This window comes from Callorhinus ursinus, unplaced genomic scaffold, assembly GCF_003265705.2.
Source record: "Callorhinus ursinus isolate GAN/ISIS: 27379988/994484 unplaced genomic scaffold, GSC_fseal_2.0 scaffold27, whole genome shotgun sequence".
NCBI lineage: Eukaryota > Metazoa > Chordata > Mammalia > Carnivora > Otariidae > Callorhinus > Callorhinus ursinus.
The window spans coordinates 7,352,254-7,367,663 of NW_027397089.1; the positions used below are offsets into that span (position 1 = coordinate 7,352,254).

A 15,410-nucleotide genomic window follows, 5' to 3' on the forward strand; every position below is an offset into this window, starting at 1 on the left:
GACCTCCCTTTCTTTCTCTGTGCACACAGCAAGGATAGGCGATGCGGGCCTTAGTGGGAAGGCAGCAAGCCATCTGCAAGCCAGAAGAGCACCTCACTAGAATCAAACCGTGCCAGAATCCTGGTCTTGGACTTTCAGCCTCCAGAACTGTGAGAAAATAAATTTCTGTTGTTTAAGCCACCCAGTCTTTGGTATTTTGTTATGACAGGCTGAACAGGCTAATACATTTTCAGATTATCAATTTGGAAGAAATTTTAACTATAAGAATCGAGAAACAATAAAACAGGCTACCAAAAAATTAATAGACCATATACAGTAAGATGTGTCGACTCCTTTTTACAAATTCCAATATTAACATTTACTCTAACACCTAGTCAGTGGTATTCCTTCGGTTATATGTGTTAAAGAACTCATACCTGCTCTTTTTCAAGCATATCAGCTTTTCTCAATATCTTCATTGCATAGATATGGCCTGTATCTTTCTTCTGGACCAGCCGCACCTAGAATGTAAAAATTGACCATACTATCAATGGTAAACAGTCACTACTATTGATTTAGAAGCAAAAGGTAAGTTCTTTTAAAGGGATCAGTGTTGCAATTTGCCATTGCTTATATTTTAGGAATTCTTAAACTATTCTGATACATTAAACTATTTTAATACATATTAACCTATTGAAATACCTATTTTAAACTATCTTAAGCTACATATTTTCAACAGCAGTGTTTTTAAAAAGGAAGTAACCTCTCCAAACGCTCCTCTTCCTATAACTTTCAGAGACTCAAAGTCATCCAAGCCAAGTCGGGTCCTCTTGAGCCGTAAGAACTCTGTTTCCTTTCGGGCATGTTGTGATCGGCGTAACTTTTTCTATTAAAAAAGACAATTTAAAAGGATGATTCTAAATTTAGATTGCTCTAAAGGAAGCCTGTAGTATTAAAAGATAAGATAAGTAAAATGGGGGCAAAGTATCTTAAATATTATATACGAATGTTAGAACTTATTTACCAAAGTTGAGTATTTGTTAAGCATGGAAAGAATAAAACAATCTAAAGAAAACATTTTTTATTTTTACCAACTGATAAATCTTTATTCTTGAGGTGGACTCCTTTAATATTTCATCTTAGTGAAGTTTATCTTGTATTTCATGTATATGCTAACTTAATTCATACATAAAAGTTAAGCTTTAGGAAATGCTAATAGTATTCTGATCATGAATTTTACAGTCAGGCAATCTACTTTGCTTCAATTCCCTAATTTCCAGGTTGTGCTGTCACAACTCCTGAGATTTAGGACACCAAAATAATACCACAGCAGTGTTTCCATGGAGATTTACTTATGATAGAATTTTTTCCTAGATAAATTTTAATAAACTGCTTTGAGATTTGGCACACAACTTCCTAAGAATATAAAATTGCAAAATAATAATAAAGAATTCATTAAAATATTCAAGTCAGGAATTTCATAATGCACTCTCCAAAGATCACCAAAAAATAACAAACGCTGATAAGAAACATTATGAAATACCCGAAGGTTATATTTGGAAGAGGCGTTCACTTCACTGTTCTAAACGTCATTTCCCCCCTGACCAAACAAAACTCTGTTGACCTTCTGTTAGGTCCTGGTAAAGGTCACATTTAGTAGGAAATAAACAAAATCAAAAAAATTAAGCACCTGTTCATGGTCAACTGAACCCTACCAGGTTTTCAGGAGTTCCATTCTGAGGGAAAGGCAAGTCGACAGGGCCATCGCAGCTCAGAAACACTGCTTTTAAATGCAGCTCAAGGTATAACCACTGAATGGTGTCTTATACTATTCCTGTGTATATCTGTTTTCAGAAAGGGATGGCAAACTATCAATTGGAAATAGGTAAATGTGCATCCCAGTGCAATGGAATTCTGAAACTTCCAACAAAATTAATCTAAGAAGATGCAATCAAGAAATTTTATCTTCGATTTAAACATCTTTAAACAGCTGAAGGAAGTTACACACTCAGGCACATCAATGGTGGAAACAGACTATTTTTTTGTTAAAAAATGCCCACTGAATGATTTTTTTAAAAAAATAACTGAATTACTATAGTAAAACAACACTTGATCTTAGCCAAAAGGCCAAGCCCAAAAAAGCAGCTTAAGACTAATTAAAAAGGCCACATGGTGGCACTATAATATCATGTCTTTCAAAGCAATAAAGAGGTTTCGGGAGGTTTGTTTCAATTACATAAATGAATAAATATAAGAATTTTGAAACCCTTTCTGGGTCTATGACTTTATGGACTATAAAATGGAGTATGGTTGGGTGTAGTTTCAGAAACTTGTCTAATCTGAATGGAAAAGATGATCTCATTACACACTTTCATAATCATGCTCAAAATCAACAGAAGAGAGGCCACTAAAGAAAATAATGTTCACTAATATTTAGCTTGTGTAATGCAGCAAGTAAACAATGTTTATGTAGTTTGGGGCACAGCTATTTAATGGCAAAAAGGGAGAATCACAAGTAAACGGAGCACATAATTCTACAAAAATGAGACCACGCTATACCATTGTTACATTACTTAAAAAAAAAAAACCTATTCCATGATATTAGTCTTTTTTTTTTTTAAGATTTATTTTTATTTTAGAGAGATAGAGAGTGGATGTGAGCGAGGGAGGGGCAGGGGGGGAGGGAAAGCAGACCCCCCGCTGAGTGGAGCCCAAGGCCCCACAACCCTGAGATCATAACCTGAGCCAAGACCAAGAGTCCAGAGCTTAACTGACTGAGCCACCCAGGCGCCCCCCCATGATATTAGTCTTCAAATCAGTGTTGCAGTCCAGAGGGAGGTAAAGCAAGCTAGCATTAAAAAATAGACTGATGGAGCACCTGGGTGGCACAGTTAAGCATCAGACTCTTGGTTTTGATTCAGGTTGTCAGATGGAACCCCGTGTAGGGCTCTGCGCTCAGCTGGAGACTCTCTCTCTCTCCCTCTGCTCCTCCTGCACACGCTCTCTCTCTCAGATAAATAAATAAATCTTAAAAAAATATATTGATGACATGATGAGCACTGAGTAATGTATAGGATTGCTGAATCACTGAAACTTACACCTGAAACTAATATAGCACTGTATGTTGACTATACTGAGAATTAAAATAAAAAAGTTAATAAAGTCAAAAAAATATACTGATGGAAAAAACATGTTGATGTATCTGCTTGTGTAGATTAAGTAGCCTTGAAAAACAAGTAACATTTTTGTGGTAATCATATCCTTTCTCGCCAAAGAGGACAACAAAATCTGTGGGCAGGCTTAACATTTCATGGCTCCCTTTTGCAGCTTAAATTTATTTTGTTTTTCCATCAGAGGGAATAATACTCCATGTCTGATGGGATTTTCTTAAGTGAGACGAAACTAGACATACATCGTTTTCTTCCTTTCTCCATTCCTTTTTAAATGGGTGTTCCTCAAATTCTCGATCTATGGGATGCTCAGGTTTTATATAAGACAGGCAGTGTACACAGAAGTTCTGAGATCTGAAAGAGTTCAGCTGGCAACTCCACCTCTGCATATATGCTCCACATGACCACATCACGTGGTTTAATTTTCACAAATAACTTTCACGAATTATTTCACAAAGATTTTCTATTTTGAATGAATTAAGGATAAATACTAGTTTTCAATTTAAAACTAGATTTTTTATAAAACAATTTTATTTTTTAAAAAATCCACCCCAGGGTACCTGGGTGGCTCAGTCGGTTAAGCGTCTGCCTTTGGCTCAGGTCATGATCCCAGGGTCCAGGATCGAGCCCCACGTCAGGCTCCCTACTCGGCGGGGAGTCTGCTTCTCCCTCTCCCTCTCCCTCTGACCCTCCTCCCACTCTCTCAAATAAATAGAACCTTTAAAAAGAAAAATCCACCCCACACAATGATAGTTACAACATATTTTATATCAAGGTTTAATAGATGGTATCTATTCTGTAGAATTTGACATAATCTAAGACCTAGCATAGGGCCTAACAAGCATTTGTGGAATTAAAATATCTTCACAAAAAAGTTTTAGAAGTTTTATAGTTATTATGGGCCACTATTTTTAGATATAAATCATATCACATTTTCTACAAGTTAATTAGAAGAATTAAAGAAAATAGCTCTAAATGTATTTAGCACTTCCTGGTGCAGAGCAGAGGTTGCGAACCGAAAGCTACAAACTGTATTCAACCTACAGATGTACTTAATTTGGCCTGCAAGTTGGTTTTAAAACACTTGAATTATTTGCCGATATTTTTAAAAAGCAGGTGATGTCACATAGAAGTCCAGATTTCCAGCCTCTCTTGAAAGACAGGAACTCAGCCACACTGGGTCAAAGAGGCAGTGAGTCCCCTTTTGATGGACATCAGGTCTCTAATTGGTCACAGTCTCCACCATTGATGCCAGTCATCAGGTGACGAGTAGACTGGGGCTGGTGCTCCTGTCTCCTTTCAGTGAAGTTGAAAAGGGGTATGTCTTTATCAAAAGATAAACTGTGAGGATCAGATATTTCAGAAAAAGAAAAAAAAAAGAGTCTATTTCTTTCTGGAAGTGAAAAAAAATATTCTTAGGAGTTGAATGTGCAAACAAAGTGTGTTGGATCAAAAGAATATATAACCTAAGATGTCATAAAAACAACCCGGCCAGCTTCCCTCATTCATGTTACCTGCTTGACCCCCTGAGCATCTGTTTTTATAATTTCTCCCTCCAGATTTCCAATTAAGATCTTATGCTTAAGATTTCTATACATATATTACAAATATATATATGTGAAATATGTAAATATAATGATGTACAATATACATTAATACAATTATAAGATTATTAATAAGAAAGTTTTTAATACTAATGAATAAATAAGAAAAGGTTTGCTTAGCTTTATTTTTTCTTTATTGATTGTAATACAGATCTAAATCGCTACCTTTCTCATTTAAAGTTTAAAGAATATAATTAAATGAGTTTTTAAAACATTTATCATAGTAATTCTAGGCAAATAATTTGGGTTTTCTAGATTGAGTCAACTGATTAACAAGGTAACCACGTTTGGTACAAATCATAAAACATTTTATTCGAACAGTGCCAGCAGAAAAATAAAGGAACAGTCCTAGGAAAGGTACAGGGAAGATTAAATAATGGTTTGATTTCAAATCACCATTTGGACGACCACTCTTAAAGTATAGAAATTTTTTTCTGATCACTGAAAACTGTTAAGCTAATTAATCTCAGTTGTATTTCCCTATTGCCTAGAAAACAAAGTGTACATTTCTTAGTAGACTACTACCAGCCTAGCCTTTCCATATGTGCTGTCAATTTACCTTGCTATTTCCTTTATCGCATCCTTTATAGTTCATTGTTCTGCAATTATTTTGTATTTATCTTTTGATTCTAATGTAAATCTACCTATTTTTCTAAGATTGAAATCAATTGCTACCTCTTCCATGAAACCTCTTCTGATCCATCCTATATAGAAAATCCCTGTATTTTCAAAGTTTGCCACATTCTATCATGTATATGTATTTTTACACACACACATACATCATCTCTCCTTGTAACTGGTAAATTCCTTGAGGGAAAGGTCATTGTGTCTTTAGTCACCAAATAGTTATTATATCTATAGCCCTCCGCCATCCGTGGAGGTATAAAGCTGAGTAAGACATTATGGAGTTTCTACTGTGGGGAGAGGATATTTAGAGCTGCCGCAGGGATAGGAACGGTGTCCATGCAGAATGTAGGAAGAGTACCTCAAGAGATTAGGCAAGATTTCCTAGTGGAACTGAGGCCCGAAGTGAGGCCCAGAGTTTCCTCAAGAATAAAGGGAATTGGGCAAGAGTAAGGAAGTTCTAAGCGACAGAAATAGCCTATGAAAGGTCCACAGGCAAGAGCGTGGAAATTAAAGTAACTCAGTAGTGGTGGTCAGCATGGGGGTGGGGGACAAGAGATGAGGGTAGAGCGAGAACGCAGAGGCCAAACTGTGAAGCCTCTTGCACATTAACGTTAAGGTCTACCCTCATCCGAGAGTACCCGGGAACCAATGAAGGGTATTAAGCAAAAGAGGGATGTGATCAAACCCGTTTTTAGACAGAACTCTGGGTGGAGTGTGCAGAAAACCTGGGGGTGGGAGTGGGGCCCAGAATGCAGGAAGAGAGCCCAGCTGGGGGCAGTTTTTCTTCAAGTGAAACACACAGTAACTTAAAGAAGGGGAGAGGCACTGGACTAGAGCACTGGATGGTTTTAAGAAACATTCAGGAAAAAATGTGAGAAGACTTGGCAATTCACTGATTGTTCTTGGAGCCCACTTTTCTTGTTCCATGCACTTAGGATACTGTAGACCCTGTTCACTAAATCTATGTTCTCGGATTTAAAACAATAAAAAGCTGCCTCCTTTTAAAGATCTCCATCATAGCAACAAAGTAAGAAGCCCATATTCAAATGATGAAATCCACATTACCTAAGTTATAAAATTATCTTATATCAATAAATGAAAAAGTCACTGGAGTTGCCATTATACAGTAATTAGTACCCCCCACCCAACTAACTTTCTTGGGATATAATTGACATACATATAACACTGCAAGTTTAAAGTCTACAATGTGATGTTTTGATGCACATACATATCATGAAATGATTACCACCATAAGGCTAGTTAACATATCTAATCGCCTCATATAAGTAATTTTTTTTTATAGTGAGAACATTTTAAGATCCACTCTTAGTAACTTTCAAGTACATGGTATCATTAACTACAGTCACAGTAATTACAGCTAACATTACCTCTTCATCTGCCAATCCTTCCTCTTCCATGGCCACTTCTAATTTCTTCTGCCTTTTCAAAGAAAAAATAATTTAAATTTTAAATACATTCCTAACTACTCCCATTTAAGAAATGTTCACTTATTTATTTGAGTTTACGACTCGGTTTGCTATGCTAAAAAAAAAAATCAAGTTGAATCAAAATAATTATTAAAAATAGTGTTCTTTCTCAAAATATAAACCCAACCCAGATTTCACTTTCTCATATTGGCCAAATAAAAAATTTGCTTCTAACGCTGCTTAAATCAATGATTAGCAAAGGTGACTAATGTTTCAATAAGGAAAATCTGTTGTCTAATATTCAAACCACCCAAATCATTAACATTTATCAGTGTTTACATTAGAAGCATATAAAAGTAACTACAGTGACTAAAAGTATAAATATTTAAGGTGGATATCCCTGTTTGAACCCTGATTCTAATACTTATTAGCTAAATGAGCTTACGGAAGTCCTTCATTTAAAGTCTAAGCTTGATTTCCTAATCAGTCAAGAAAAAATGTTCAATGCAATTGAGTATATTTTATTCTAATTCTTCAAAAACTGTACATTAAAAAAAAGTAACCACCAGAACATCTGCTTTTCTAGGTATAGCCAAGTCCAGTTATTCGTCATTTTTAAATGACACTGCCGGAGTTAGTTAAGCACAGCACTGCAGGGGGATGGGGAGGAGAAGGGGAGGGGTTGGGTGGATGAAGTAACTAGTAACTACAGAGATGGTTGTGATACAAATTGTGCAACTCACTCCCAACTGAATATTCATTATTTTACTTCTACTGTATTGGTTTTTCCTAAAGATAAACCTGACAGAGCTCTTCCTAGTTAGTTTTGGAATATGTTAGAATAAGACTAACTTTCCAGGATTTACCTACACGGGAATATAAGGGTTGAGGACTGAAATCATCGTATACATTTTTTAGCATTTGTCATTTACAATATGTCCATAGGTAAGCTCTTTCCTAACCCATTATTCTTATGGAAAATTCATAACAAAAATATCTAAAACTGCTCATAAATCAGCACCCCAATGGTAATGACACCTGCCTACTTCCTCAACATTTGTAATAGACACCTTCGTGCTTATCACGCTGATTTTTATCTTTTATTTACACACTGTTTTCCAAAGCCCAACCCTCAGAATGGAGCAAGCTCTGTGCCTGCCATCATGCCCCTCTGGGCCCTGCAGAGCTGCTCGTTGAAGGATTTTGAGTGCTCTCCTCTGCAGACAGAATACACAGTGGAGAAGGACCACTAATCTGGGAGGGCCCATGAGTATATAGGCAACTTCATTTTTCTGTCAAATCTCTACTGCCCCCTTTCCTCACTGTTGCCAAGACTAACACTTCATGAAATCATCCCTTACTCTGGAGAGAGAGGCAGTAACCTTCATCCGTTTCTACCATATCTAAACGAGAAGACCTGTGGCTTCTCTTGTACCTGCAAAGAAAACAGTGTTCCTCCTAAATGCCCTGGACATTTTGTTCTGATTGGTACTTTATTTGGCTTATGTATTTATCCAATTAGTTAAGCCTTAAAAATTCATCACATGTAGTCCTAAAGTATAAGCTTTTAGAAAATATGAGCTGAAATATGAAATACGACTTCCATGGCACCAAGCTGAGACTGCTTTTTTTTTTTCTTCTTGAAATAACAGCAGATACTTTTATTCTTACTTTCCTTTGTTTGGAAATAGAGGGCAAAACTGAATTACTGAAAGATTTCATCAGGAAAAGACAAGGAGCGTTCAAAATTCTGATGCATAACTTCAGTGTCTGCCTCCTGAAAAAGCAGTCTTTCTTTGCCTGATTCTCTTCTACTTTGTTCACTCTCCCTTGGTGACTGGATGATTTCCAGAGACTTTCATTGTATTTACAATTAGTATAATTACTCATATGTTTGGATTCATTTCTAACTGATTGTGTGGTTTCTATTTGTGTCGACTTTTTGGTGTTTTAGTTTTTCTTTTTCCCTTGCCTTATTTTGAACCAGGACTTTTTCCTCATTCTATTGTCTCCCCTCTACTAGTTTGGAAGTTATAAACTCTATTAGTCTGAAATGAATCAATCCTTACCCCCTCTGTATGTTGTACCTCTATTGCAGAGATACAAAGATCTCTAGGAACACTTTAATTATACTTACTTCCCTCCTGACTGATAGTCCACTCCTGGAAAATATTTTAATTCTACTTTTAAAAATGTATAAGACATTATCATTATTGTTGTTTTTGTTTTTATGCTATTCATGTTGAGATTTATCCACACATTTCCATTTAGATCTGTTTGTGATCGCTTTCCTTCAGCCTAAATTGAATCTTCTGGAAGTTTTGCTGATGGTGAATTTAGTTTAACCTGCTTCCACTCCAGCCTCTTTCCTCTCTTCCTTTAGGAACTTTGGTTAGAGATGTTAGCTCTACTCACTATTCTCCTTCATATTTTCCGACTCTGTGTCTCTAGGCTGACTTCAGAATAATCACTTAAGTTTCATTTTCTAGTTCAATTCTCTGCTCAGCTTGGCTGATCGGTAGTTAGACCTGTCCAACATTTCATACCCAGCTTGGCACCACTTTTGTCAATCTTTCTTGCTCCTAAGTTCTATTCTATTGTTGTCACGATCCTAATTCAAGCCTTCTTTCTGTGTGCCTGGACTACATCCCTAGCCTTTCCTGTTTCCTATTTCTCCACCCACAATCCATTCTGTACATCACAACTAAAGTACTTTTCTAGAGAAACACCCATGATCACTGATTGTGTTCAAAAATCTTCAAGCCTTTCTACTCCCATGAGAATAGCTACATTAACAAAGCAGCTGAGGCTCCCAGGAAATGCTGAAATCCAGTTCGAGTTAGACTGGCTCTTGCCTGACCCAGCACCAAAGGCGGTTTCTTCTGTCTGTAATATGCTTCCTCCTGCTCCTTTACCTCCTTCTTCTCCCATTAATGCATGTATAATTAATACTCCTCCTTGAGAGCCCTGATAAATGCCCCTACCATTTATGACGCCTTCCCAGTTACTTTAGTCAAAAGCAATCTCTCCCTTCTTTGCCCTTCTCTTAGTGATGCTGTTCACTCTTTCATGTAATATTTATGGGCCTTATCTCCCTCTTCAGAGTTTTCTGAAGGCAAAATAACATGTCGTTCATCTTTTTATTCTTCTCCCTCCACTTACACTCTATACATGTTTTTGGATAATTAATAATATTAATTATTCATAAAGTATAAAGATATATCGTAATTTCATGATTAGAAATGTTTTACTGAAGATATCAGCTGACATGTGATTTAAGCATATGGGTGCACAGGACAAGAAACCATTCTGCGAAAATAACTAGAGACACTGTCAGTATAGGAAACCTAAAAACAGCATACAGGGATCCACAATATTTATATTATTAATGGACAACACGTTTACACCCTACTTGCAACCTAACGGCTTATTAAAACAAACAGAAAATTCTGACCAGCCTTTACTATACCTGGTTTCTCTCTCTTCATGCTGTAAAATTAGGTTGCTGTAAAAATTCTCCAATGTGAGCTTGGCCACAGTCACTCTTTCCCGGGTATGGTTGCTCATTGGAAAGGTGCTTGTAGTCCCTGCTGTCATTGCCATAGTAACAGAAACTGAAACAACATATAAACACAAATTGTTCAGTAGAAAAACACTTTCTATCCCTCACAATAAACTCTGGAGATGGTTTAATTTCTGCTCAGCGCAATTCTACCCTAACAGTTAAGACATCCAAGTCTTTCACATTATAAATAACACAATGCTAGTAAAGAAGGAGGAAGCAATAGAAATTATTTTTGTGTTAGCACCACCAGGGCTAAGAGTCAAGAAGCACCAGTCCACACACAACATGGGCACATTTTATACAAAAGGCTGTAGTCAACAAGCATTCAAAACAAGAGGTTCGATCTATTTTGTTTTTGTTTTATTGATCACTAAATAAAATCCACAAGATTTTGTTAATGCATATGCCTGCACTAAACATAAGTCTCCGTAGAGTTAATGCAGTCCAGTTAAATAGTAAGAAATAACTTCTGCCATATAAATTCTAGGAAACACGAAGCAGTGCATCAAATCTGCACACAAACATCGGTCTGAAGCAATTCTTACATATCATAGGCTTTATGGGTAAACTACTTTTAAAAACAAGCCCCTTTGAATGGAGCCCTTGTTGCCCTATTTCATTCTGAACTCTATGTCATTTCAGAAAGCGCTGTAACAAGGTCAGGGGTACTTCTCCAGACTGTGAGGTCCATTTCATATCCAAATGACACTCAAATGTCCACAGGAATCAGGCAGAAAAGACAAATGAATCAAGGCAGGTGACGGTAGGGATGTTTTGGGACCTTAACTGGGCAACGTGTGTCTACTCAAAGCCATTCAAGTGCTATCTTTGAAAAACCACTGGGCCAGCCAAATGAAGTACTGGTTTGAAGAAGATAATTTGGACAATAAGACAAGGAACGTAGCAAAATGGCTGCTTCGGGCGGGGGGGCAGGGGACAGACTGAACTGTGGTGGCTGCTACTGGTAGGCACTGACCCTAAGAGACTTGTCTTCTACAGTCTACATCAGGACCAAAAAAGACTAGAATGGTTTCATACAGTAAAGAGGTTTTTGCTTATCTGGATGGAGATCATAACAGACCTAGAGAAGATCCAGACTGCCAACAGTGAGCATCCAACATTGCACTATTAGCTGGAAAGCATTCCCCCAAACCTGATACCTACTCCCCAACACCCACCTCTCCCTAATTACGTGAAGATACAGACCCCAGGTATGGACCTGAACTTCAGTAGACTCCAGGGATAATGGAATGAACCAAAAGACCTTTCTTATTCTTCAATGTCAAGCAAGTCGAAAGTATACAACTTAACTCGGGCAAATTCCCGGTTCCACTGCCCTCTTACTGGCTTTATACCTCAATGTACTGCATAAGCTTCAAAGTCATTATGTCTAAACATGAATCTATTATTTTAGCCTCACAAACTTGTGCCTCTGCTGACTACTCTAAAGATTTTTAGAACAAGAAGTTGATCGTATCACTTGTTTAAAATCATTCACTTCTCCTCACTGCCTATAGCAAATCAAATTAGCTTGGCATGATAAACAAAGGCAACTCACAGACACTGAATGGTTGTGCCTATCAGGAATCATATGATATTTGATTCACTGATTTCTCCCTTTTTTCTCCAGAGGATTTAAGAGAGTGGCCCTTCCTATGCACGAGCGCATTTCCTCCTCACAACAGAAACTGAAGCTCAGAAAGGTCACAAGGCTAGTGTGCTGTGGAGTCAGGATCCAACTCCAGGTGCGGTCTCCAACTTGCCTGCCTAGCCTTCTCTACTGCTTCACCCCCACCCCCTCTTCTCCCAACATACTCAGCTCTTTCCTGCCTCCAAACCCTTGCATGACCTATCCCCAAACACTTTTGACCTTTAAGATCCACTTTAGCTCAAGTCTTCCTGTGATGACTTCTCTAACATTCGCTACCGAAAGAGGCATAACATTTGGTATTCTTCCATGTGTGTTGCCTAGCACCTGCACCAATATATCTCAGATACTGGTATTTAAGCCCTCATTTCTCTCTTCCACTAAACTAGGAGCACCTCTGGGGCAAGAACTTTTCCCCATTCATTTTTGAGTGTTCACCACAATAGCACTGTATCTGACACATAGTAGGCTTTAATGAATGAATGAGTCAACCTGTCAATGGGGGGGTGGAGGAAGAGCTGAAACAATTGGCAAAAAATAAAGTACACTATAAAGGTTGGCTAATACGCAACTATAGGAAAAGAAATTACTGAACCTAGGAGTCAGCAATTTCACAAAAGTGTGAATTTCGAGACCTAAACAAGACCCTGCTGCTAATGATCGTAAGGTCTTATTCGAATCACTAGAACACTGAACTCAAGAGGGATTTTATAATATTTGCTCTGTCTGGTTCACAGGCGTAGTCTAAGGCCATCTGAGATGATACACAGCAAAGCCACAATGGCTTATACAAATGTAAGACATTATTTGAGGCACCTAGTTCAATTTTTTAATGTGTTAAATCCTTTAACATAATGAATATTATTCAATAATATTCACAACAATCAAAAATAAAAACAAATAGAACTCAAGAATTATCATGGCCAAATGATTTTTGAGTACTCAGATCTCACTCTTCTTGGAATGCTATCTAAGGCAATGCCGCCACACCATCTTTAGAAACCTCAGAATCAGTGGATTCACGTTCTGTATTTCAGGATCAGATGTAGAAAAGTCAAAGAAGGAAAAGTGGAACAGGCAGGGTATACAGCAGACACCCTGAACCCCACATAACTGGGATTTGAGGATGGAGGGAAGGCTGAGGAAGATGGACTAGAAGTTGAGGAATTCAAATAAATTTAGGAAATTAAAATTAAACAGAGTTAAACAAGTGTCTGATTTTAAGACTTCTCAGCACCTTTAATATGTTAATATGCATCTTAAATCCTCAAAAAGGGGATAGATATAAAATCTGCAGTAGTATCCTAAGGAGCTTCCTTTAGGCATATGAAATTTAAGTTCATAGATAATTCTCATCAAACACAAAGAAGTGCCTGTAACTTTTTTTCAACATTTGTGGGGGGAGCAAAAAACTTAGAAGCTCCAACACAGAGCAATACCCAGGGATTTCATAGTGTTTTCTCATTTGTCCAGAAGATCTGTACCTGATAAGGAATTTTCAAATTGGTTTGCCAGTTCCTAGGAGGAAAAAAGGCCAAGACCCAACTATGGCTGTCCAAGGTCTATACGTTCCTTTCAAAAAGTGAGTGGTGAAAAAACAACCAACCAACCAAAATCTTCTGTGGTGCCTCCTAATAAAGCACAAAGAAATAACACCTAAGTAATGCTTGTAAAGTCAGAAAGAAAGATGTGTGATGAACTCAGGGAATGGCCTTGTAAGGCAGCTGACTGGCTGCCAAGGGACCTCGTAGAGCAAGCTCTGGCCTTCAGCTTCCAGAGACCCAGAGCAATCAAATTCTGGAAGCTACTTTAGCCTAACAGAGTTCACAAGGGACTGATATGTATGACATAATAGCAATTTATTGAATTACACAATAAGAGCAACAAGGAACAGAGACTTGCATCTTCTGGCAAATGTATTCCATCCTTGTAGGCAAGCTAGGTATAAAGCCTTAATTAGGATCAGAAGATTGCTTGGTGAGCATGGCATCAAAACAAAGAGAACCATTATTTAATTTAAATGTTTAATGGCATCAGACTAAGGCAGATTCTTAAAAATAAATAAATAAAAGACAGATCACTATCTTGCCCACGGTACTTTAAAATAGCTGGAGATGGCCAGCATTAAGCTCTCCTGCTGACTGGGCTCTCCCAGAATGAAGCAAAACTGAGGAGCTAGATATGGGCAGAATTATTACTGAGCAAAACTTGGAGGGACACTTTTGTGAAACATAAAAAAAATTGCTAGGGAATTCTAAACATCAGTAATTGTGTGCATCAACAGTAGAGAGCAATATGAGGTTTTTTTAGATAAAAATGTAAGAACCTGAGATCTTTATAAAAGAGGGATAAACACAAAATCAGGTTTCTCCCATCATAAGAAGATGTAATGAGTTCAATTCCAAAATCCAAAGGTGGATGTTGAGTAATGAAAAACAATTTCCAGACACTATATCATCTAATCATGATTAATTCTTTCCACTCTGCTTTATACATATATACCTGCAAGTACGTATACTGTGTTTAAAACACAAATCAGAGCAAAACCTATTCACCTTTGTATTCGTCTTTGTAATGAAAGTATTACAACACCTGGCAAGGTGCAGAGCACACAGTAGGCATTCAGCAAATGATGGTAACAGAACTCAGATTTAATGGAGTTGAAATTACATGTTTCATATGTAATAGTGTCCTTTGGATTAAGAACTACAGAATCATTTAATGTTACATTAACTTCAGGAAAAAAACCCTACTTGAGAGATATAATTGCAGAAAAAGCCAAAGCCCCACCCTTAGTCTTGATTAAATACTATCCTTCAGAAATTAGCTTAAAAAACAAGAAAAAATAATTTCCTTCTAATCAGACACAAATAGGCTTTAAAATTTTCAAATTAAACAAAACCAAGAACAGAAGTGACCAAATTATTACAAAGAATGATGTAGATGACTGGCACTTATTATATTGCAAATTTATTCCTCTAATGGATTTAACACTGTCCTTTGTCTTTTACTGAAGCCCTTTCTTTAGTCAGAAAAAGAACAGGATACAATTTGCAAGTCTAGAATTCCTGGACTGATAAAAACAACACTAGGTGCCCTTGAATTTCCTGTTCACGTGTTTTCTCCAGACTCCCCTATTCATTAATGGAGACGCTACCAATAGTTAAGTCCAACATTCTTTCATTTATCAAGCCTGGGGAAAGGAGATAACAAATCTGGCACTCAAGCTACCTATAAATAGATGTGGTGTCTCCAACCATTTACCATCAAACTTCTAAAGTAGGAAAACAGAACTGCTTTACCTGACTGGCAAAACACACTACTTCACTGGGGATTTCACCTTAATTTCCACATACTACATGTCTGAGGAACGAGTATCCTTAATGCTAC

At 37.2% G+C, this 15,410-nt stretch overlaps 1 protein-coding gene across 3 annotated transcripts in view; it reads right to left on the reverse strand.

Moving 5' to 3' along the window:
* STK38L (serine/threonine kinase 38 like) overlaps nucleotides 1-15,410 on the reverse strand; it is an 81,947-nt gene that overhangs the window by 18,134 nt on the left and 48,403 nt on the right. For all 3 annotated transcript variants that reach the window (XM_025879714.2, XM_025879713.2, XM_073877804.1), the window contains 4 exons: nucleotides 10,277-10,421; nucleotides 6,769-6,820; nucleotides 743-865; nucleotides 417-500 (listed from right to left, as the gene is read on the reverse strand). In XM_025879714.2, the coding sequence (XP_025735499.1) occupies nucleotides 417-500; nucleotides 743-865; nucleotides 6,769-6,820; nucleotides 10,277-10,410 (393 nt within the window). In that variant the 5' untranslated portion in view covers nucleotides 10,411-10,421. The remainder of the gene's footprint in view (nucleotides 1-416; nucleotides 501-742; nucleotides 866-6,768; nucleotides 6,821-10,276; nucleotides 10,422-15,410) is intronic.